Source organism: Epinephelus moara, chromosome 10, assembly GCF_006386435.1.
Source record: "Epinephelus moara isolate mb chromosome 10, YSFRI_EMoa_1.0, whole genome shotgun sequence".
Lineage (NCBI taxonomy): Eukaryota > Metazoa > Chordata > Actinopteri > Perciformes > Serranidae > Epinephelus > Epinephelus moara.
Window position 1 is genome coordinate 38,481,338 of NC_065515.1, and position 25,608 is coordinate 38,506,945.

At 42.2% G+C, this 25,608-nt stretch overlaps 2 protein-coding genes across 3 annotated transcripts in view; one reads left to right on the forward strand and one right to left on the reverse strand.

Moving 5' to 3' along the window:
* igfbp1a (insulin-like growth factor binding protein 1a) lies at window positions 1-2,761 on the forward strand. The gene is made up of 4 exons (XM_050054339.1): window positions 1-560; window positions 706-878; window positions 1,213-1,341; window positions 1,595-2,761. Exons 1-4 carry the CDS (start codon window positions 179-181, stop codon window positions 1,703-1,705), a joined length of 795 nt encoding a protein of 264 aa, XP_049910296.1. The 5' UTR covers window positions 1-178; the 3' UTR covers window positions 1,706-2,761.
* The window catches only part of LOC126396351 (insulin-like growth factor-binding protein 3), a 26,772-nt gene continuing 3,028 nt past the window's right edge, over window positions 1,865-25,608 (reverse strand). Inside the window, exons 2-4 of one of the 2 annotated variants that reach the window (XM_050054337.1) lie at window positions 24,037-24,287; window positions 20,742-20,861; window positions 1,865-6,988 (exon numbers count right to left, since the gene is read on the reverse strand). In XM_050054337.1, the coding sequence (XP_049910294.1) occupies window positions 6,863-6,988; window positions 20,742-20,861; window positions 24,037-24,287 (497 nt within the window). In that variant the 3' untranslated portion in view covers window positions 1,865-6,862. Of the gene's footprint in view, window positions 6,989-20,741; window positions 20,912-24,036; window positions 24,288-25,608 lie in introns of both variants that reach the window. The other variant, XR_007570568.1, reaches the window with a different exon arrangement.

The following is a 25,608-nucleotide window of genomic DNA, read 5'->3' on the forward strand; positions in this document are numbered from 1 at the left end:
AACACTCACAGAGCACCCGGCTATAAATACGGCTGCGCGCAGCGCACAGTTAGACATTTTCCCAAAATCAAACGAAAGACACAACTGAGCAAGAACCGTGGGAATCCGGCTTCTGCCTTTGATAATCCTCTCTACCTTGCTCTACATTTTATAGCCTGTATTTAGTATCCAGCTCACTATGTTGGCCATGGGTGGATTATATTTGAAGCACGTCGTGGTCGCAGCGGTGTGCTCCGTGCTGGCCACAGGGACGCTGGGGTCTCCGGTGGTGGGACCAGAGCCGATCCGATGCGCCCAGTGTTCTCCGGAGAAGCTGAGCCAGTGTCCAGCGGTGGCGCCCGGATGCGCCGAGGTGTTGCGGGAACCCGGCTGTGGATGCTGCCTCGCCTGCGCCCTGAAGGCTGATGAGCTGTGCGGGATCTACACGGCGCCGTGTGGCTCCGGACTGAGGTGCACCCCGAGACCCGGCGACCCCCGACCGCTGCACTCCCTCACCCGGGGACAAGCCGTGTGCACGGCGAGCACTGCGCCCGAGCCGACCCCCGAGCCCCAGACACAAGGTAGGCCCATCACCTCCACATTTATACATGTGCTCCACCACATCCAGCAAATCCTCATTCTTAAATTCCTCCAAACACATGACAGATCTAAAGACAGTTACATTCAGTCAGTCCCGCTTCACGTTCATTCATTTTCTTTCTCCAGATCAGGGAGAGCCAGAGGCTGAGATGGAGAACACAGCCATCGTCTCGGACCCCGGCTCCAGCCACTACCTCGCCGGCCACAGTAAGCCCTACGACCCGACGCGGGCTGCAGCCGACGCTCAGGAGAGCATGAAAGCCAAACTCGTCGCCATCCGCAAGAAACTGGTGGAACAGGTGAGACCCGAACGCTGTACTGGCATCAATGTGGGAATTCTGTGAAATCCCCCGTGTGATATGTTAGTAAAAGTTTTTGGGGAGGTTTAGGGGGAGAGGACACGTGCACCACAAGGGGGAGCTCGTGTGCTGTTTGAGGAGAGGATGTAGAGAGAGAGAGAGAGAGAGAGAGAGAGAGAGAGAGAGAGAGAATGGGGATGCTTGTTATTACAAGTTTTGATGTCAGCCCACGTGCTTGCTGATAAAAAGCAATGTTGATTATTATTTCTGTGTGTTGGCACCGTGCAAGCACAGAGCTCAGTTAACCCTCCTCTCACCTGTTTCCTCTCCACAGGGGCCCTGTCACGTGGAGCTGCAGAGAGCCTTGGACAAGATTGCCAAATCCCAGCAGAAATTAGGAGACAAATTAACCAGATTCTACCTCCCCAACTGTGACAAACACGGGCTTTATAAACCCAAACAGGTTGGTATCTTCAGCAAAATGTGCCCAGAGTGTGTGTAGGATTCATGAAAGACTCTCACCAAGTTGTGTGAATGTGTGAGCCAAGATGATGTCAAATGTATGTTGCAGGCAGGGATTTGTTCTGCAGTGTTTCGTTGGTGTGTGATGTCACACAGTCAGTGCTGCATGACCATACATGTGTGCATGACATATGGAATGAAAATAAAAGCAGTTTCATAATAATAAAAAAAAACTTTATCTGTTCTCCCTGCAGTGTGAATCTTCTCTAGACGGACAGAGGGGTCGATGCTGGTGTGTGAGCTTCTGGAACGGCAAGAAGATTTTAGGTTCGACCGACTTGCCTGCAGATGCCGAGTGCCCTTAAAGAGATCAACCACTGATGCAGATCTCACAAAAAAAAGAAGCAAGCCACTGATTTTTTTTTTCCTTTTTGATAGCTGTTTATTTATTGATCTTGTCCATGGTGGTGTTTGATTCAGGTACACTGTCATTGCGGGGCCTCTGGGGCCCAACCACCCCACACCCCTCCCTCCCTCCTCTTCAAAACACCCGTCCCAAAGAGAAAAATATCTATTTTTGTTTTTCTGAAACAATTTTAATATTGATGCATTTACTTCTACTCTTCAGCCTTATTTATTTCAAGTTTATTTCATTTTATTTGTTATTTGTAATTATTTTTTAAGTATTTATATAATTTTTTGCCTTATTGTTATTATATTATTATTTTTTATGGATGTATAAAGTGTACATATGTATCTTGGCCCTGAGTAACTCCACTGCTGAGTTGAGCTCGCTCTACCCTTAAAGGAGTTGTCTGGAGGTTTGGTTTGTGACAAACCAAGCAAGAACAAAAGCACTGAGTGACCAAATGTCATTTAGAAGTATTTCTAAATGTTGTTTTTATGATTCCTTTTTCATATTGTTGCCATTCTTATGTCTTTTTTTGTTACTGTCCTTTTTTTCCTGATGTGACACATGATCAGCTTTTGTCAGTGAATGCACAACTCTCAGTCGGGAATCCTTACACAGTACTCAGAAAACATTTCCCATGGTTCCATGGGGTTACAGATAACAGGCGCCTCTCAGACGGGTATTTCTACATTTACCTACCTCCAATATTTATGTGTCTACTGTCACATGTGTTGATGTATCTGTCAAAAAAAAGACTTGCTATTTTACTTTACATGTTGCTGTTCTCTCTGACCAAGAACACATGACCACAAAGAGCGAGTCCCACAGTGAACCATGACGTGCAACGCCTCTGCTCTATCTACGTGCTGCTGTTGGAGGGAGAATTATTGTTTATGTGAGTCTATTCCAAAGTGACCAACTGCTCACATGTGTGTATGTATACTTTTGTAATTGAGATGTAATGTAAGAAGAAAAAAAGGTGATATATTTAATAAAAACATTAATCTCAGCTATGTGGTCCTGGCCTCCCTTTCACCTCAAGCAGGTTTACTTTGTGCACAAACATCCATAGGTGGCAAAACACAAGAATCATAACAGCTTCATCTGGACGTGATTATGAAAGCCTGTGTGTAGATGCAACTCCTGCACCGCGTCTTTCTATATTGGGTGTGTTTGTGTGCAGTGTTATCACGGTGATCTAAAGTGGAGGTCCTTGTCTAACTTTAGGCGGCTCGTGGGGACATGCAGCTCCGCGCTGCCTTTTGACCCGCTCTCTGTTTGCCTTGGTCGGGCACAGGAATTCGCCTCAACCTCTCGTGCCCACTGCCAGCCTGCCTGGCACCACCAGATTTATTTTTATTCTTTACAAATTGAACCTTTGCTTTATCCTTATTGACACATTCCAAGACTGAGGGGAGCCTGATTGCATTCAAGGACTTCAGCAGGAGAAAATTTGTGTCCTGATTGTGCTGCACAAATGAAGCCCAGATGATCAGGCCTATTAGCTGCTGATGACAACACAAACCTGTTCCTTCACAGTGATTTGAAAGTCATAGGAGAGACAAAAACAAACATCTGGGACAGTATCTTAAAATGTGTTCACTTTTTATTTAAAAAAAGACATTAAATACAAATAATATTTTGAATCAAAATCATTTCCTTTCTCAGAGAAAATAATAGCTGTGTGATATCTAGTTTATATCATGAAGAGCTTGAATCAAAAAAAAAAAAACTCTTTGAAGGATAAACTTGAAAAGAAAAACAAAAGACATTTACCCGTGAACAGAGAGATTCTTAACGTGACCAGCAGGGAAAAAGAATGATAAAAAGTAAAAAGTGACATTACAGAAGTGTGACCCTGGCTCTGCACTAACAGACTGAGGCGGGATGGCTGGGTGTGCATGGAGAGAAGTGACTTACTGAGAGGTGAGAGGTTCACTGGCATTAAGAAGCAGTAAACTAAGATGACCAGAGACCTGAGTGCCTGACTGACACAGATCTTTTGGCCCAAGGCTGAAACTCGCCTGCTGGGCACAGAGCTTACAAATGACCCTGCTGTGCAACAGAAGGAAAAGGTTCATTAAAAAATAAAACATTCATTAGTGATTATATTCCCCAAAATACACTGAATCAAATAGACTTTGCTGTGCAATCGGTGAGTCACTGAATTGTTCATAAGAAAACCTAGTTTGGATCAGCTTATAATTCTTTCTTAGATAAATAATTTTTAGTTTTAAGTACTGTACATGATGTCTAGTCAGACACATAGCTGGCCAGGAAATAATAATAATAATAATAATAATAATAATATTAATAATAATAATAATAATAATATATATATATATATAAAAAGACACACTTACAAATAATAGGGAGGGAATAGCTTAAACATATTTGTATGTATGTTCCTCCCCGTACATCAAGTCTTTGAATAGATGGGATATAGCACCAACAGGTTGGTTGTAAGTTGCTGCTCTCTATTAAAGGAAGTGTACAGCCGATTTCATGCTACCAAGCTACTGGGCAAGCATTCTTTGTCGGCACTCTCTCCACTTTTCAAGTCTTTACACAGGATGTGGGAGAGCATCGGGCAGGAAGCTCCTCGGGGAGGACCCCGCCTCCTCCCTCAGACCCCCTACCACTTGTGTGAATGCATATTTGGTGCTGTGTCCACCTTGTGGAGATTTGTTGGCATACGATCATACAAGCATTTTTCAAAGAAACAAAAACAACAACAACAAAAAAGAAAATATTTGCATTGAATGGAAAATTTCTGAGGGGTGTTTGCTAAGTTTGCTGTCAGAAGTCCTGGTGTAGCTTCGTTTTTTTTTTTTTTTTCGTTCTTTCTGTTTTTCTTTTCCCTCCTCCCTGGGTTATTATTGTTTTCATACAGTATCACACTGTTTCATCTGACATTACCTCTGAGGAAAGGTATGCAGATCCAGATAGGTCCAATTGTCTTTAACTGCATGCATTGACGAGTAGCTGCGCAGCTAAAGTGCTTTAAGTGCTTGTGCTTGAGCTTGAAGCATAGGGGCGGCTGGCACCTGCGGCAGGGCGGGCGGGCGGTCACACCGGGCTCGCCCCGTTCAAACAAGCCTACACCAGGTTGCACCACTGACAGTAAGAGGACCGGAGATGGGGCAGGGTGCTTGGGTGGGAACTGACAGCTGGGGTTAGTGGGTTGTAGACGGGGACGGGATCAGGCACACAGACAAAGACAAAGATTCAGACAGGGTGAAGACAAGTAGGATTGGAAGACCTTAGCACTGCATGACGGACAAGGACAGGGATGAGGACACAGGAGAGCAGGTTAGAGTTACAGTGGGACAGGGACACGAATGTGGACAGAAACAGTAGGTGGTGGGAAGGAGACAATAGACTAAACTAATCCCTAAGACACCAGGGTGGCATGTGAGCACCTCATAATGATACTCCACCAGGAATCTATCCTTTGAGTTTAAAATACTTGCCCCCTGTCAGCTTAAAAAAGGCTCAGAAAAGGTTGGAACTGCTTTTTTTCACTCAGAATGACAGCTGTCCAGAGTCACACAAAAGTATTAAAATGTCCACGGAAACTTCTCAAACCACTGCAGAAGCATAAGCCACCTTTCCCCTGTCTGTCTGTACTGGTGTGTTCCATACATTCATATTGTTTTCAAAATATGGCTAAATACACAGGCCAAAAAACAAAAATCCAAGTAGTGGTCAAATAAAAATTATAATGGTTTCTGTCATTTTAGGTCGTTTTTATGAAGCTGACGTATGTTCAAGTGATTGTTTTTCTAATAGGTTTGCACAAACAAACGAGTAGCGTCTGTCATTTGGTTGACATGGAAAATGTGGTAACAGATGCTATGAACAGAAGCCCAACTAATATTTTGGCACATTTTGCATCTTAATCTCCAATGTTGATCTGTTCAAAACACATATAGTTTCATTTCACAGTCTCCCTACCTCTTGGCTCAGAATGTCTGCAGGGAGTGGATTATATGCTGGAGGAGTGGTTTCAGAAGTTTCTTTAGATGATTTCATGCTGTTTTTGCAATATCACCCTTCAGATCTTCTGTAGCTGTTGTTAATCCAAGTTAAATACAGCTGCTGTTCACCACAAAGGTGTAAGCACATTTTTCAGAGCCATATTTCAAAGCTGCGGGAGATAAGTATCTCATACTCAAAAGGTCGATTTTCAGTGAAGTACTCCTTTAATTGAGGACTACAGGGGGTGAAGGGGGGGGGAGGCATGGAAAGTACTGTTTTAAGGCACTGAGACTGCATGGTTTGCCTCCATTTCCTTCCCAATAGCAGGAGCGAGGAGCAACCCAGAGGCAGCAAGAAGGGGCCCTTGGTGCTGGATAAAAGTCAAAGACCTGCCATCCCATAATCCTTCACTTCAAAATGGACCCTGAGCCAGAGAGTGTTTTTTTTTCTTTTCTGCATTTTTAATTGAGCAGGGGCTGGAGACGGGCAGTCTGACATCGCTAAACTGAGCTTCGTGACATACAGTATTTACACAAATAAACACTTTTGGGAAAGCGCTCACTCGCACGGCGTCCTGCACAGACATGCAGCTGTGCACACGTATGTTATGCAGGTGCTCACACATTAAGATACACACACAGACTCGCGGCTACACACTCACAGACAGACACACACAATAGAAACGGTGGTGGTGCGGTTTTTCGGGTCACAGTCACAAATGAGTCCTCTTTAAAGTGAGTGGAAAAGTCCCTCCTTCCTCTCTCTCTAAAAGAATAGTGCAGATGGTAGGATTCTCTCTTTCGTCCCATTCTCTCAGCTTTCAGCTTAATTGTTTTTTTTTTTAAGAAAGGATAAAGGTTCCCTAAGCACAGGACAGATAGCTGTGATGGACAGGAGGCTTGGCCGGTTGCTGAGGCTGTGCTCCACCCCTTTCCCCTCCCCTCCCCCTTGTTCTCGCCCTAACTCTCTGACAGAAATGGGACCTGAAATCAAAGGTCCAGAGCCCGTTCAAATGTTTACATAAAACTACATGCAAGAGCAAAGTAGGCTTTCTCTCTCTGTCTTCTCCCCCCGCCCCCCTTCTTATTCTGTCTTCCTCTCTCCGTCCACTCGTTGTTTCTCCATTTTCTCATTTGCTCTCCAGGTTGTAGCACTGTGTCTCGCCCCGCTCCCTGCCGTCGTAGCCGGGCAGAGGTTGCCCGTATTTGTCCACGCACCAGCAGTACCCCCGCCTCCTTCCTTTGGATGGACGGCACTGCAAAAAGAGGTTGGGAAAAAGAATTAGTGTGATGCTTGTTATCTTTCACTAAACACTATGCAAAGATTAACATGTGCAGCCTTCCACAGGAACACAGACAGGTGGCACCAGCAGGACATGGACAACTAGCTCTGACTTCCATCTTTAGTTTACAGACTGCAGGAAGAGAAGAATGGAAGGCAGCAGAGGACTTATCACTTTGAGACACATTGTGAAAACAGATTAGGGTTTCCAAGGTGAGGAATTACCCTGACACAGCTTTATCAACACCATCTTCAAGGTGTATGTGTATATTACAATAAGACTCTATCTCTCTCTGTTGGCTTTTAGATTTTGGATGCTTGTCAGGAGGCCAAGTCATGCCTCAGCAGAACATCTCATCGATCATGGAGAGGAATGCCCTGCTGTCTGGAGCTGCCTCCCAGTTCTTATGTGCAGAAATGATCAGAGATTAACACTGCAGATGATGCAGCTGCTCGCCTCGCGAAAGATGATAATAAATGTGTTACGATCAGAGTGGGAGAGCCTCACTCAGGCATCCACGTGCAGCCAGCATGGTGTAGAGTTTGTCCCATCTATGAGCTGTTTATTTATCAGGCTTATGCGCTCCTGACCAGTGGGGGTGAAGGATGAAAAAGCAGATTATTTTCGATAGACAGGGGCAGGGAATGAGGGACGCACTGAGTGAGTGAGAGTGAAGGAGTGTGAAGGTAAACATGGAGTTGCTAAAATATTTGCCAAGGCCAGTTGGAGGGCTGCAAGGAAACCAGCGCTGCTATTCTGGGAAACTGGCAGACACTCAAAATCATCTGGAGCTGATTATGGCCTGCGCGTGCACAAGCGCACATGCATGTGCGCACGTAAACACACATCAGCAAACATGTAGGCGCACAAACAAGAGTTGTATCTACTGTAGGTACACATACCCCCCACCTGTTTATACACTCTCACACACACACACACACACACACACACACACACACACACACACACACACAGTACTATCAGATGTCCCACAGGGGGCCGGCCTTTGTAGAGTGGCAACTTTATGAGCTCCATTTGGGGTACACATGAAACGACATAATCAGTCAGGCCAGGCTAAACTCTGGCTCAGAATACTCCTCCTACCCATCACCTCCCCCCGAGTAGTGACAGAGCGGCGAGGTGACTAGCCAGGGCCGAGACACGCCTGTCTGTCTCTCTAGCGGTGCAGTCCGAAAGTGGAGGTCATGCAGTCCATGAATACATATACAGCCTATACTATATTTGGCTCTCTCCATTGAAATAATGGCTCAGAGGTTTAAATTTGAACATGATAGAACCAAACTAGAGGTTTGGCATTACTTTAGCCCATTTACTACAAACCAGCGAATGACTTTGGAAATTTGTAAGTACTTTTTCAGCCATCGGTTGCCATTATTCATGTACAATATGAAAATGAATAAGCAGACTCTTTAAACGTGCCAGAGTTCTACAGTCCATAAAACTGAACATCAAGTTCACATTAATTTTTTCTGTTAACTTATTGTTATTCAGTGCAGACCTTTCAATGACAATCTAAGGCCCCGTTCACATCTGGCATTGACATGCGTCTTGGGTGATCTGATCACAGGTGAACAGCTCTAAGAAAAGGTGTGAATGCAGGGACGCACTGAGCCTGTTTACACATTGTATTAACATGCATTTCAGTAATCCTGTTTCTATCATGCGTCTCCAGCTGACAACTTGTGTTCAGATTTTATAACTCCCTATGTCACTCATGCTAGAAGGTCAAAGGGCCCAGGGCACAGTCATTACTTCCACATTTTCACTAGCATGCTTGTTAGTCACATAAGTGGTTGTGTTGGTACAGCTGGAGATATCACTGTTGGCAGATTTTAACACATCTCCTTCCATCGGGCAAAATGATGGACGGTCATGCAACAAATACAAAAATAAAATGGTCAAGTTATAGAGCATTGGCACACTGTCACCAAAACATCTACCACGTCCTGCACTGATGATGTAGTCCTTGTCAGGGTACACATTAGCAGGCATGAGCATTTAAACCACATAAGATAAGATGTCAAATGCGTCCCAGACCAAATCGGCAAGTGCTTTGAGTGATCAAAGCATTTACCAGTGTTCACATAACATCACTCAAAATGCATGTTAATACCAGGTATAAACAGGGCCATAGAGGACCCATTGAGATCTTACCGCTCAGACTACATTCGAAAGGGGTCTGGGCCACATACGGCCACACCCTTTAGCAGTGTATGTACTCATTTGCATGCCAATGGCATCAAAGTGTGACAAGAAACAAAAACAGTAGAATCTCGTTGATGGAGTACACACAAAACATACTGTCTTATTTCCATTTGGGCTGAAAAAAACATCGCGGGCGATTTGGTTTGACTGGAACACACCAAGAAATAGCCCCAGTCTGTATTGATATGATTTCTTCTTCTTCTTTTAATTTCCAGCAGACAAGTCATGGGAAATGCATTGTCCACTTGTGATTGCATCTCCCAAGACACATGTTATTGCCAGGTGTGCACAGGGACTAACACTGACTTGATTGTTTAATAGAACAGTTCAAGCAAGTTTTATGCAAATACTTAATTTTCATATCCTACAGAAATGAAGGGGAACCACTGGCTGCCAGGGATGGTAAGAAAAAAATATCAAAAATCTTGAGGTGTACATTATGCATTTGAAAATGAGCAAAAAATTAATGCAAATATGATTTTCAGGTAAGGGTCTAAAACCTGTACACCACTGGCATGTATGGTCCTATTTAGGGTATCTGGTCATGTTGACATCCATGTCAAGACTGTCAGTCGTTAACAAACGACTTTATTATAATGTAACCTGTATTTACATTATTATTTGCCTAACCTGTTGTGGTTGAGCAAATAATGTTGGTTCTCTTTACATTACATTAATTTGCAAGCTTTTGTCCACAGTGCATTATTTTTATTTTGTCGTTTACTTAAATTGCTCAAGAAAACTCCCCCCGTGGAAAGGAGGAGCCTCGCTGGGAAGTAGGACAGTGGTTCATATCGACACTATCGTGTGTCCTGGCATTTATGGGAGTAAGTCTGGGTGAATGGTTGGGCGTGATGCATCAATCTCCAACATCTGAGATTGATGCATCTTCTATTTACAATCAACATCTTCTTCTTTTGGTTTTTACTTTCTTTCAGTTACACAAGATTCATATGACTCTGATGTCTGTACGTTAAGTCACATGGAGACTACTAACCCAACTTAGCATAAAGACTAAACAGCTAGCTTGACATTTCCAAGGTAACATCTCTAAAGGCCCTGACACACCAAGCTGATGGTCAGCCATCGGTGAGCATCTGATAAGATTCTTTTTCTTTTAGCATTGAGCTCTTTAGCAGAAACATTTGTGATGGTTTGTGTTATTCTTCACTGGCGCCAGGTAAATTTGCTCTGTTCTTTCAACATTGCATTCTGTTGTTAATGTGCTAACTGGCTAGCTAGTGTCAAGATGTTCTTCCAGTTTCCCTGCGTTAATTACAATTACAGATTACCACTGTCTGATGGTGTGGAGAATTACTTCCTCTCACGCAGGCACAGAGCGTATGTGGTGGTTAGCAGTCAGCTGTAGTCTTTGCAGTGTGTTCATGTGCAATGCTAGTTTAGTATCGCAATATTTTGCACAGCGATATTGTATCGATACACAGATTCTAAGTATCAATCTTTTATTATATACATTCTTAATTTTTGCAAATACACATTTAGATACAACTTGAGATACTACAATACTAAAAGCAATTGCTTTTACAGTCCACTAGATGGTGCTGATGTGTTTTTTTCTGGTGAGGTCAGCTGCATTTGGTAGGAAGTTCATCAAAACAAAGATGGAGGCACCGAAGAAAGAAATCAGAAATGCACTGTCAGCATTTGAATCAAACGTCTGGACTTATTTTGTTTTTTTTTAACATGAAAGCAAAGGAGGACTTATGACACATGCAATTTGCAAGCAGTGTCATATGAGAATAAAATACTCTGGGAATACTACAAACACGCGTTCTCACCTCCAACACCACTATCCAGAGATAGCGTCAAGCTAACGCTGTCAAGCTAACGCTGTCAAGCTAACGCTAGACCTACTCCGTTGAAAATCAACCAACACTGGACACACTTAGCTTGAAACTAAAACTACCATCAAACTCTGAGAGAGCGAAGAAAATAACACAGTCATCACCTACTTCATGTGCAGAGATCTGTGTCCATACAGTGCTCTTTAAAACAAAGGCTTTTGTTACATGCTAAAAACACTAGAACCCAGGTACGTGACTCCATCGCAACATTATTTCACTGACACAGCTGTTCCAAAGCTCTACATAGAAGTGAAGCATAAAGTTGAGGAGTCTTTGAGGAAACTTGTGACGCCTGGACTTCAAGATCAGTGGATTCATATGTGACTATAACGGCACATTATCTAACAGAGGACTTGCTGTCTCACGTTTACCAAACTAAGGCAGTACATGAAAGTCACACCGGAGCAAACATTGCAGACCTCCTGCAAAATGCAGCACAAGAATGGGGTTTGGCAGACAAAAACCTTGTCGTTGTCACGGAAAACGCTTCTAATTAATTACAACCTGTACATCTTGGGTGAACAGTGTATGATTCATAGTACCTTTTACGTTAAAAGGACTATGATTTCTACACAGCTTATAAAATGTGAATGTAAACATGTTCAAAGTAAATCTGAAAATCAGCACTTTAATCCCAGTCATTTTTTCTCAATTAAATTGCAACACTGAGGTATGCAGAGCCAAGACAAAACTCTCCTAATCCTTACAAACTGCAGCAACGGCTGTGCAGCAACACAGAGGCAGACAGACAGACAGGCTTTAGAGTGTGACCAGGTGTCTGTTTCCGGCATAGTCAACATCCACGTGCAGCCTGAGTGCATGATCAAAGGCAGCTTTATAGAGACAGAGGCCTATTAAAATACCTCGCCAACAACTACCGCAACAGTCTGGGGCAAGTACGCAGCCCAGCACGCCCCATTCTCACACACTAACATCATCGAGGGATTCTTTTCGGTTTTCCTCCTACCTACCTCTTCCTCCTCCTCCTCCTCCTCCTCTGTCTTACTCTGTTTTCTGTCTCTCTCTCTCTCCTCTCCTCCCTCCATTCCCCCTCACGGTGCCATCGTCTGAGTCTGCGGCCAGCTTCTATTTTAGCCCTGACCCAGTGGACGAGACTGCGGAGAGGAGCTTAACATTGTGTTCCTCTGCTCTGGTTAATGATGATGGAGTCCAGTATGTGCCTGGTGTGTGTGTGTGTGTGTGTGTGTGTGTGTGTGTGTGTGTGTGTGTGTGGGGGAGAGTTGAAAAGCCAAAGGAGAGGCGGAAGGGAGAGGAAGAGCAAAATGTGCATGTGTGCATTCCCCTGTTGCTTGGCTACCTTTGAATTTCCGCTCAGTCCCTCTTTCATCTGTGAACTATTAGCAGTCATCTCAAGCAATCCTTTCTTTACTGCTTCAATCTACACACACACACAAACGCACGTCCACATGCACGCGCGCGCACACACACACACACACACACACACACTCTAGGAGAATGTCATAGACAGCCAAATGCCTGCTGAGGACTGGATGTCACTTTACAGCCACCTAAGACAGATAGATTTCAGTGTTTTACAAAAGTCTTTGTTGAAAAAATTATATTTTTGCATTGGTTTTCTTTTACAAACTAATCCTGGTTGCTTAAAGGAATAATCCACCAAAAATTTGCCTTCTCTCCCCACCTGTGGACTTGTTAGGTGGCTCGGATAAGTTTGTAGCTTGCTTTGATTCATAATGACTACAATGGATTCCAACAGTGATCCAATTTCACAGGGAAAAAAAAGGATAACAGCAACAGTAGAAACGTTTTAAACCATCAATGCAGCAAATTCCACTTCCCCTTCCCCTGCATATTTGTCTCTTCACTGTGTCCAAAACATTCATGGTTGCACCAAAATATGGCTATATATTCAGAGTCTGTTTGTTGCTAGCAGCTAGCACTTGAAACTATGCTAAACTGCTAACCATGCTAGTTACAGACGGAAGCTGTGTTTTCAACCATACTTGGCATATTTGGGGGAAAATGTCAGAATATGGCTAAATACACAACTTTCATTTGTCACTAGCTTGACATAATCTCAAATGACATATTTATATGTCTAACTGCGTTAAGCTTGATGTATGCTTGTTACACTTGCAAGTGTCCCCAGGGCCAAAGGGACGTCACATCATCAGACACACCCCTTTGCAGGGAGTCCTGTGCAGTGCCATGGATGTATAAAGAGACCTGGATGCAGCATTGGGGGTGGGCCTGAATTCATTCCTATCAAAGTTGCTCAGTGGCACATGATGCCAGCTCAATTTCCACAGTATGAAATTACCTGGAGCTTCCTCATTGTGGGGCCCACATAGCAAGTGCAGTAAGTAGAGACATTTGGCAGTCGAGTGTGGCCGAGTGGCTAACTTCCACTGGCCAAACAGCTAACTTCCACTGGCCAAACAGCTAACTTCCACGTAAGCAGTCTGCTAACTTGAATGGGGATAAAATGATTTAATCATGCAGCTTTTCTAGACTCTCAAAATGTTATTGGACTAAATGGATCAAATACTGATAGTGAAATGGGTCATTTTGCAGGGATTGTCACACTAAAAAAATGTCACTGCTGATTTTCTTTCACAAGGTAACTTTTAGGCATTCAAGTGAAAATTTAAATGTTTGGAAGCAAAGCCCAATCTGTCGAAGTGTTTAAAACAAGAGAGTATAAAATATTTCATGACAATATTTAGGCCATTCGTACTCTTCTTTAAAATTTCACATAAACACACAATCATACATTTTTGATCTTTTAAGGGTCTTTTAAACTGACCAAGAGATGTAGGAGGATATATAAACCTAAGACATATTTTTCCTTTGCGTCCATCTTAAATCCAAGCTGACTTAAGTTGGTGTCCTCCATGAAAAACAAGCTACAAACCTTTCAGAGCACCCTTAAAGCACAGTTAGGTGAGTAGTTGATACTAAAAACAGAAGTTTGTGGAGAGGTGTTCACTAATCCTAGCACGCTGAACCACAGAGCCTGAACCTCAGCTCCTGGGGTCAGCTCAGACCTTGTGCCCCATATTCCCAGCCTCACAGCCCTAACACTGGCTCTGCGTGATCCACATGGCCTTCACTAAAAAAGCCCATTTCACCCACCCCGCACATTCATAATGCTACCTTTATGGGGTGTGTATGCGTGTGTGTTGTACGTATGAATGCGTGCTCTTGTGATGCCGGTCTTTATTGCTAATAGCAGCGCCGCTGGGCTTCACGGACATTAAAAAGAGCCTGGTCCGACCACAGGATAAACACAAGCTCATAAAATGTAATGTGTGTGTGTATAGGGGCGCACGTATATGTATTTGTGTAGAGAGGGTGCCATCTGTGTGTGTTTGTAAGTGTATTGGGAGTAGCTGCAGGATATTGCTTTTTCTAAAAAAATAGTTTAATGAGAGTCCCAGTGAATTCAACTCCAAAATAATTTGTGTTTGTTTTAGAAGAATGAAGCCACACAAACTTTAAATTAGGGGCCTAAAGAATCAATGTAGGCAGTGAATGTGGTGAAAGATGTTGGAAAGAGAGACTTTATGACATATTTAGTCAATTATCTATTATCAGTAAAATGTATCTATGGCAAATCTGATTACCACCTAGCCATTTATTAACTAAAAACGCAACTACCAGTTTCCAAATGTTAGCATGTTGAAAATAATCGAATATAAGTTGCTTTGCTCAATTTTATATTACTTTAAGTGGAATACCCTTTAGGCTTATCAACAAAAATGACAAAAAACCATAAAACAATTTGAAGACATGAATTTGGTATCCACTAACTTGTTAAGAGCATTTTTGTGACATTGTAGAGATTATAGAAGCTCAAATACATAGTCAAATATGTGTCTTTTTATACTGCACTGGGTGTTTGCATACATGGACCAGAGGTTGCATTAGACTTTCTCTTTGTCTGTCATTTTTATAGACAGAGTTGTATAAAATTCTGTCTTAATCTTTACCTGTAATTTTAATTTTAGCTGCCACTGGCTGATAAATGTTATCGGTGTTACCTGCTTGCCCTTCATCCTCCACTGCAACAATGCCTTTTTTAGATTATTTTTTCAACAGCGATTTATCATGAGACTGCTCCAGGTGTGTGAGCTCTGCGACAGGGACAATTTGTGAGAGTCTGGCCACATGCACGCAGTGACAGGGTTAACTGTAGGCAACACACAGCTAACATTACCTAACGGTTATTACCCAGCTTGAGACAGAGTCGAGCCTTTTTGGTGTCAGTGTGAGTTTGTTGGGACCACAGACTTCATCATTTGACAGCTCTTTGTCGGATGTTAGCCGCTGTTAGCTTACTGTGTTAACTCGTGCTATCCAGGCAAAAGTTGAACTGATCAATCCCACTTTTTCACCTCATTTATCAATGCCATTACAATTATTGGGCTTTATAAAGAAACTTAAGACACTTAGCTGCCGTGATATTTTGCAATGGTATGTAGCGACATGGCCTATCAATGCAATGGCTAAAGCAAAGAGGCAACCCTAGGTAATCTCTTTAACTAAAGCCAGCTAGACAATGAGGTCATGTACATGAGATAAAAGACAAGACTGGACAATAGCTAATTAATATGTACATGCCACCAACTGGACAGGGGTGTGAATTACTTAAAGATATGGTAGATCTACTAAAATGATGGACTACCTTCAGATTTTTTCGTCATTGTTCAAAAAATCAGTCAGCGATGGAAAATATTTGGTAACTTGCTACCTCTGACACTGACATGTTCACACAGTTGTCATGTCGGCTATAGCGCAAACCCTTGTGGACATCATCAGATTAAGACAGTACATGAATCCTTGCAGCCACACTGGCGCGGAAGTATAATCTGGGGTCAAATGACTGTGAGAAATAAACAACAGATTAATCAATAATGACTGATTATTAGCTGAAGCCGTAAATACTTCATGATGGAGTATCTATACTGCTTGGATATACACTAAAATATGTCTGTAAAATCAAGTATTGAATCAGTATCAAAAGTTGAAACTAAATGCTTGGCAAGAACTAATTCTTTGTTGATAAGATATTTCCTGATCTAAATCATGATTTTTCTTTTTTAAGTCTTTGCACAGTTGTTTGTGTTGAGATTATACAGAGATGCATTGCAGTTTGCTCAATTAAAAAATGTTTTTTATAGAAAACCTGTTTTTTAAATAAGGTATTGACAACATATAATTTTGTTATCAATTCCAAAACTTAGGTACTAAATTGGCACTAGTGCTGAAAAAATACTCTACGTATTATGCAACAGCAATACCAAAAAAAAAAAAAAAAAAAAGAGTTTATATCCCCAAGTGAGAAGGAAGGCAATGTGGATTAGAAATCCAGAGAGGGAACAGAATGAGGGAGAGAGACAGAGTTAAAATAGCTGTCTGGGTCCCCGAAGGTTGACCAGTTATTATAAAGCCATTGTGGTCAGTGTGTACGTTTCCACAGATCCTTCTGAGTCACGCTCAATAAGTCAGTCCTTATGGGCCTGGCACTGTCAGGACCCAGTGAGGGAGGAGGGATAAGGGTACGCAGGCACCTGGCTCACATCCTTAACCCACTGCCTCTTCCTCCTCCTCCTCTTCCTCTCAACACACACACTAAACTCTGAAAGAGTACACAGAGAGACGCAGACACTGTCGTCCCATTCACAACCCTCTGCGGGGTGATTCCTGGCCAAACAAGGAAGGAAAAGCCAGGTGGGCGGAAGGGCAGGATGGACAGAATGATGGAGCGGGCAGGCAGAACAAAAGATGGGTGGATGACTGTAGGCAGGGCACAATGGGGGTAATGATGGGTGGGTGAAATGATGAATAAGAGAGAGAGAGCCTGAGAGTGACAGTGAGAGAGAGAGAGGCGGAAAGTGAGTTAGACTTTGATGGGGTGTAATGAGTGGGTCAGTGTTGGGCATGCATGGCCTGAACTGGGATACTGGGCCAATTCATATAACTGCTGCTAAAAATAGGTTTCTGTGTAGCCGAGGTAGGGCTAACATGGCTCAACCTTCTCCGACAGTGCTAGTGCACTCATATTACCAGCAACATCTACTCTGAAAAAAAAACACACATACATGCTTGTGACTTTTTCCTTGTGATAGTTGACCCTTAAAACAATATTCTACCCCTAATCACTCTCTTTAGACTGCAGTCTTAAAACATTTTTGGTTCAAAGTAAGGACTTTTGTCGATTCTAATGGATTCTAATCGTGACAAGTATTCTGAGCAATGGGTTATCTCTGGTTCTGAAAAGTGAAGTCAATGCCAAAGTGCCTTAAACCTACATTCTTTCTATTGGCCAGCAGGGGGCAACTCCACTGGATGCAAAAACAAGTTTGATCATATAAAAGTCAATGATAAAATGACCCAACTTCTCACTTGATTTATTACCTCAGTGAACATTTTCCATATGCGTTTATGGTCTCAGTTGCTAGTTTCAAATCATCTCCAGTACAACATGTTAAATATGTAAATTATGGTCCCATTTAGAGTAAAATAGACAGTAAAGCAGAGTATGTTTGGGCGTGGCTATCTTGCGATTGACAAGTTGCTACCATGGCGATGTCCTAAAATGCCAAAATGCCAAACTCGAGGCTTCAAAACTTTGGTTCACAAACCAATGGGTGATGTCAAGGTGGCCACATACACTTCTTTGACATAATCCATTGTTCTCGGGAGACAAGCATCAGGCAATTTCATAACTTTCCAAAACCAACAATCATGTCCACTACAAAAATCATAGATCAGCTAAAAAACCCTTATCACTTCAGATGTGGTCAGACGACACATAGTACGAACTAGTTCTTTCATACCCCAGCCTTCATCCACTTCTCCACAATCCATCCGTTAGCTCAATATGTTCAAAAAGTCATTTTTCCCCAAAGCATGGCTGTATAAAAGCGTGCACAGTTAGCAGTTTAATGACCCATGTAGCCTACATTGTAACAAGTGCCAAATGTGCTTGAGCTACAAATGACAGCAGTGTGTGTACAGCCACATTTTGGCAGAACATGATATGTTTGCAACATACTGAGCATAGCATGTTGAGGGGACAGTGTTGCATGTTGTTGACATGAATCTAAACTGACCACAGTTTCTGTTCTTTTGAATAGTAGAGACTTTTCCAGGAACCAAGAGATCTTTCTAGGAACTCAGAAACTTTTTCTGCTTTTCAACCAGAAAAACCTGTTTCCAGGCTTTGTCCCTACTGCCAAAAGTTCTTTCTCCAGAGTATTTTCTAGTGGGCCTGTAACTATCGTTGCATAGTCTGCAGAACTTAATATTCCGCACTGGTCTCCCTGATCAAACACAAGCCTCAAATCTGCTTCAGCATCTGGAATGTATTCATACAAAGTAAAAGCAAGAAGTGGCTGTTGCTAATATCACCAACTGGTATAGGGATGTGACTAAAACAATGGTATCTGATTGTCTGATTTCCTAAAGGTACCCTAAAAACGACCAAAGGTTTTCCACTTCTGCATGTCTCACACAATATCTCTATGTTATTGCATCTTTGTGTGTGAAAACTGTTACCTGTTATCTACAGAGCAATTCCGTGTGGCACTGTAAGGTTCTATTCTGCAAAACACCTTTTGCTCAAGACAGCCTTTTCTGTGAAAGGCACAAAGTCCTGAAACTCGCTACCTGATCACTTGAAAATTGTTGCCAGGGTCATTACTTTTAAGAAAGCCACCAAATTCTGGTTAATTCTGCAACACAGGTTTTATTTCTAGTTTTAAATGCACTGTTTTTAATGTGTGCTTTATGGTATTTTCATGTAATCATTTTACCTTTCTTTACCTCACTGTTCTAATCTCTATTTTCTATGAAAGCCTTCAAGGGAAGGCTGTTACACACTAGCATCCGCTAAAAACACTATGATACTTGCACTTGATAGTTTTCATATTGTTTTTGTATACTATATCCTCTCCTAAAAAAAACAGACAAAAAACTAAACTAAATTGAACCAAAGGGATTTAAATATCTTTCTTATTTTACTTCCTATTGATCCTTCATTCCTGGAAGTACTTGGTTGAAAAGCTGTGTTAGTTCCACTTTAATTCCTGTAAGCATCTGGAAGAAAAGGTTCATCTGGAAGATGAAACTACCAGCCACATTTCAACAGTTCCTGAGAATTTGATATTAGAAGATTTCAGGTGGGGCATTTCTTCAAGATGCTAAGACAGCTTGTGTATCATGTGCATGGTTATGCCCCTTTTTCCTCTGCTTAGTCCTTCACCCATCCACCCCCTCACCCCTCCCTCCCACCTCTTCCCCCCCTTGCTCCCTTCTTTTCACAGTATTGTCACCCTAGACGGTTCACACGGTCTCCTCTTCGCTGTGTTTCCGGTCATAAATCTCTGCAACACACCGTGAAGGCACATCCCCTCCGATGGATTTAACACAACACCCTGCACCCCACCGGCCCTCTGAGAAAAGGGCAACAAGGGCTGGCACACTGCTGCACACACACACACATTTATACACACACACACACACACACACACACACACACATATGCACACACACATTTACACACACACACACACACACACACACACACACACACACACACACACACACACACACACACACACACACTTAGACCAGAACTGACACTTCCCTGGTTGGTATTTGTTGATGAAATCCAGGAAAAGAACAAGGAAGAGTCTGATTTTAATAACAGTAACAATGAAAACCGCACTTTGGGGAAAGACTGAGGTAAGAATCTGAGAGGATGATTTTATTCTGTATGTGTGTGTGTGTGTGTGTGTGTGTGTGTTATGGCTTGGGTTGGTCTCTGACTCATGGTGCTTGTCGGGGGGGGGGGGGTTTTGGTGACTCATGCGTTTCTCAGAACAGGCTCTAGTTCCGTGGAATTCCTTCGATAAGGCGCACAACCTCAGGAAATGGGATGGTGGTATTTATTTGATACGCCGTATGTCTCAGCAGTGTCCCACAACACCTACCATCCATCACCCAGCTTCCCCACCTCACCCGTCCTCTCCTAAGGTCAGTTTATCACCAACCAAACTACTCCAAATGAAATTTAGCTTCCTCATTTTTTTCCCCCTCTTACAAATGAGCAGGCCATGGGTGGCCTGAGTTTGCTGTACCACGGACAAGAAAAACTAAACCAGTGACAGCCTGTTTGTTTTTTTTACCTCACCAACAGCACCCCACACCTACACACCCTCACCAAAACTACCGCCATCAAACAAGCGCCATACATACACTCCCCTGCCGCCACATCTACCGTGCCACACACACTCCCAGACCACATTCTTACATCCCTACCCCCCACATTCTCCCACACCACACACCCACAAACACACCTGACCGACTTCATTTCCTGTGAGGCATGAGTCAGACGGCTGCAGTGCATTTACCGGAGTAATACATAGTTATTAGCCATTCTGATAATATAGTGTTGATGTGGCTGTCAAGGCAACCCAAGCTGCAAAAAAAGGGGATTGTGCATGTGTGGGTGGGTGGGATGAGTCGGTGAGGATTCTTTGGAAGTGTTCAGGCATGCGGTGGGTCTATCTGCATGTCCGCAGGTGTGTGGGTGTTTAAGTGTGTGAGAGAAAAAGAGAGATGAAACAGCAGGGAGAGCCATTCACCTGTTTTTTCTTGTAGAAGCCCTTTCTGTCACAGTTGGGTATGCGGAAGCCTCTCGGGTTGAGCACGTTGCTGATTTTAAGACTGCTCAGGATGCTCTCCATCTCCCGCCGACATGGCCCCTAGCAACACGGCAAACACACCCCAGCGACGCCAGTATTACACACGCATCCTTACACAATCACAAACATGAAAAACATGAGGAGTATTCATGCAGTTATAGAAGTTCATGGTCAACATCAGAAAAGTTAAGTCCCAAAATGAGACGTCAACTTTCTGGAAAAATTGGTACATTCTTTTACAAAATGTTTGATAGCATACAACCAAAATTATGTTGTTTACATGATAGAAGACAACTTGAAGGTACCCTATGGTGTGTTTGACCACAAAGTGCTCTGCAGAGTAATGTTGTGTTGAGAGATTCCCCAACTGTTTGTATCTTGTGTTTCTCCTGCACGTGCATGAGGCTACACATGCATACCACCTACCACAGGTTGACAGCAATATGCATTCTTGCCAAATGCATCCATGTGCCAAAGAGAGGCAGCAGTCTGTAGGGTTTAATTTCAATAAATTGCCTCAGCAGGTGATTTCCCCATTGAGCACTCACTTTACTGGAGTGCTAATCAGTGAGTTGGTGGAGTATTGGACTGAACTAAAAAAAACCCTGAAGACTGATTCACTCCTGTGGATTTATAATTAAGGCACTGACCATGAACTGCAACACCAGCCAGAGACCTTTATTCCCCATCTCTCTCCCCAAACTTCCTGTCATTTCTTTACCATTAGCTTTTGAACATTGAGGCATCAAATGAAAAGTTGCAGACTGCTGTCTTTCCATTGCAAATGGTGATGCTGCCTATCAACAGAGGTTGGTGGTAATTAGAGGGGAGAAAAGGAATAATAAAGTAGGCAGTAGCTATGCTTCCATCCAAAAGTGATTTGAATCATTGGGAAATGTGCATTAAAAGAAGTACGAATCCTGTGTGTTTCCATTAAATGTACGGACTTTGGTGAAAACTAAAGTTTTCCGCAGAACCGGAAACAAAACAAGTCTCGCATTCTTCTTCTACGTTTCTGGCGGTTGGCAACCAGCATGTAAATGCATTACTGCCTTCACGACCCGGAGTGTGGATATCACCATGGAGAGAGGTGCGCTACATCAGACTTAATTCGAACATAACTGTTTCCATCCCCCATATTGCGAATCAACATTTTTTCTAATTAATCAAAACTCGGCTAAAGCGAGAGTATTTTAGTTTGTGTGAATCAGGGGATTTTAATTAGAATTTTGGTGTTTCCATCAGAATTTTCCGATGCGATACTTCTAGATGCACATCTAAACAGTCTGATGGAAACATGGCTACTGATAAAGATATTGGCTAAACTGCTGTTAAAAAGCTTTGAAAATGTTTTATGAGACAGATAACGTACTCAATATGCTTGTTTCAATGGTTCATATGGGCACCATACAATTGTTTTGAGATGACAAATTGTGAACAAGGTGTCTTTACAATTAAATCACCACTGGGTACCTTTAAGTAGGTGTTTGAAATAAGACAACACTAGCAACATGTTCAACTTCCATAGCAGAGGTTCATGAAGACAGTTTAATCTGGTTAATTGGAATCCAAACAAGGTCACACAGTCAGTTCAAACACAACAGACTCTTTTTAAAGCAGGTGACATGTCATAGTAGGAAAAGCACAGGTGTATTCAATAATGTTAATGAGAACTGCATTCCACTTAGGGGAAGCCCTGGCGTTGTCCATGTTAGCTCATGAGAATAGCTTACTGGGACACTAAATGGAACTGAGTCACTGGTAATTTTAACAATTTCACCTGTGCTTTTCCTACCATGACAAGTCAAAACATCTGCTGTATAAAAGGTCTGTAGTGGTTTCTCTGTATCCTGACAAGACACAAAGACACAAGGCTGCACCGGGTAAGTGTCACTCTAAACAGCTAACAATTTTGAAAGTGGCTGCCAAAACTTCAGGTAACAAACTAGAACTTGTCCAAAGCCTAAAACTGTATACAAAGTACAAGTTAGCCAACGAGCAAACTAGCTAACAAGCAAGCTAACTAGTTAGCTGGCTTGCTGACTTTGTCCAAATTTGGTGAGTTCTGACAGCAAGTGAATTCACTAATTAGCAAACAACAAGGCAAACACCTCAATGACAGACTCGATTTTTCACTGAACTAGGTATTGACAAATTCAACTAAAGTTTAACATTTGAATTTGTCAAAAGATAAATATTGTGGACAAGATACAAGGTAGCCAGAGAGCTAGCGTTAAATAGCCAGCAAATTTAAAAAACTGTCTACTTTTAGCCTCCAAATAGACCTTTTTTACAGACTTGACTTGTCATAGTAGAAAAAGCACAGGTGAAATTGATATCATTAATGATGGCTCAGTTCCGCTAAGTGTCCCAGGAAGTTATTCCAATGAGTCAGCATGCACAACACCAGGGCCTGCACTAAATGGAATGCAGCTCTGCTTAATGTTATTAAAATACACTGTGCTTGTTCGACAATGACATTGCAAATGCCTGCTGTGAAAAAGGTTTATGACTCTCTTCTTCTCCTTGGGTATGTTATTTTCTATATTTTTAGTTTTCAAGTGGCCAGCTTTATTAACTTTAAATTTTACTTTGTCCAAAGCTAAATACTATGCTCAAAATGCAATGTAGATAGAGCGCTAAGTAGTTAGCTAGCAAAAAAACCCAACCCTAATGCTAACCTAAGCTAACGATTTTAGCTGCTCAATGCCAGTATTCTTTTCTCTTTTGTGTGTAGTAGGCCTAATGGTTATGATTTCTGTTTTCAAAAGGCCAACAAAATAAAGCTCAAATGTACAGTTGTATCTATTGTCAATAAGATATCTTAGAAATATTATTAACAAAGTGCAAAGGAGCTAGTCAGATAGTTAGTTAGCTAGCTAGCAAACAAAAAAGAAAGCAAGCTAAAAGTTTTCACCCAAGACATACTCTCTTCTTCATTTGGTTGGTTCATGGCATTAAAAACGTGGTTGCCAGCCTGCATAACAGTATATTTTTTTATAGAAAGCAGGTCATTTATTATTATTTGTAAGGGACCATAGAAAATGTAAACGTTAAACGGAAATGTTACTATTAGAGGAAACGTACCAGAGGTAACGTTAGCTTAAATGTAGCTACAGTCATGGGGGTTCACTGTCTTTCTAAACCTCTGCCACTAACACAGTTTTTTCTCCAATCAATGTAGTAACATTGTAACATTTTTACAGAAATCTCATTGCCTCTGGATGTGACTTACATACTCGGTCTCCCTCTTGTTCTCCAGGGAGAAGTTGTGCATGTCCATATTGGCTCCTCCTGACACTGATTCCACCTTGTAGCTCTGAGTCTTCCTGTTCTGATCTTTCTGGATCAGCTTGTTGTGCAGTGGAGGCCTGGTGTCCATTGACCCCCGACTGTGCCCACCCTTCACGGTTGCCACGCCAGGCAACACTGTCATCGCCACGGTCACGTTGGCAAAGCTGTCTTCTACCTGATTTCCAGCGTTCTCTGGAGGGGTAAAAGTAAGTCATCAGTTTTCAAATGAAGAAGGACTGTTAAAATAGCATCTGATTTGTAGCTGAAATTTAGTGGTTGATTATCCGTTTTTGCACCACTTGCAGTTGTGAAAACATGTTATATATCACATTTAAAGAATAAAAGATGAAAGGAAAGGCCTTTTGAAACCCACTCCTAGATTTGTGAAACGTTTATTTTATTTCTTTGGACAAAATGGGGATATTTTTCCATTTATATACATTAAGACTGTAAAACCAGGTCTAGATAAAAAACTACTATAATTACACTTGTCAAAACTGGAATAGCCTAGATCCAGAGACTGCTTTTATATGTGTTTCTGTCTTATGTGATGTGAATGTAGGAAACACAGAGGAATCATCCCAAAAAGAATAAAGGTTTTACAAATATGAAACTGTGTTTTACACAGTCTCCGAAGTCTAATTGTTATCAAGTCCAGGTTTGAGAAGTGTAAGCATAGTGGTTTTTAAGTTAGACTTGGTCTTATGTGGTCTTGATGCAGAAACATAAATGATATCATCCTTTTTTGTTTTCATAGATAAAATAAAGGTTTCACAAATGCTAAAATGGGTTTGAAAGGGCCTTAAATGTATACTATGCCGGATTATCCTTAAAAAACAAACAAACAAAAATAACACAATCCCTCTCACTTATCACTGATGACCCATTAGAAGTGTGTGTCAGTGAGACCCTGCCCTCTGCTTATATTTTCTTATTTTCCTCTTTTTTTGTTCTGTTTTTATTTTTTTTATTTTTCTCAATGTGGATTAGTTAGTACTGAGAAGATTGCAATGCCAGCAGTGCCTGCTTCTCTTAATCCAACAGAGAGTTCTCGACTGTCTAAGTGAGGCCTGTTTAAAAGAGACAAAATAAAGTTAGCTCATTGCCTTGTGGGCTGTTTGGAGACAGAGCTGAAGCCAAGTAATAAACAGAAACATGACGATTTCATATCCACATATTTCCACAGCATGCAGACCAAGAGATAGTCACAGAGAGGAACTGAGTGTAAACAAGACTTTTTAAGGACGCTGTGTAGAAGAAAATGTTGTGTATGTGTTTATATGTTTAGGGTGGGGGAATAGGGTATTGGGGCTAAAAGAGGAGGAGGTTAGGGCAATAAGAGGTAAAGTGGGAGATGAGGGAGCCGATATATTAATAGCGTGTGGTGCTGGCAAAGATTTCTGTCAAATCGTTAAAGACAGAGTGGGGACCATCTGACTGAGAGGAAGAGAGGAGGGGGCTCCAAACACTCCCTAATATAGGAAAGGACCAAACTACCCGCCATGTGCCACCC

Excerpts from the sequence above, each read along its gene's own strand:
- igfbp1a (XM_050054339.1), top strand. The coding sequence starts at position 179 with ATGTTGGCCATGGGTGGATTATATTTGAAGCACGTCGTGGTCGCAGCG. Across the intron at positions 561-705 it reads CCCCGAGCCCCAGACACAAG|ATCAGGGAGAGCCAGAGGCT; the intron begins GTAGGCCCATCA and ends TTCTTTCTCCAG. Across the intron at positions 1,342-1,594 it reads GGCTTTATAAACCCAAACAG|TGTGAATCTTCTCTAGACGG; the intron begins GTTGGTATCTTC and ends TTCTCCCTGCAG.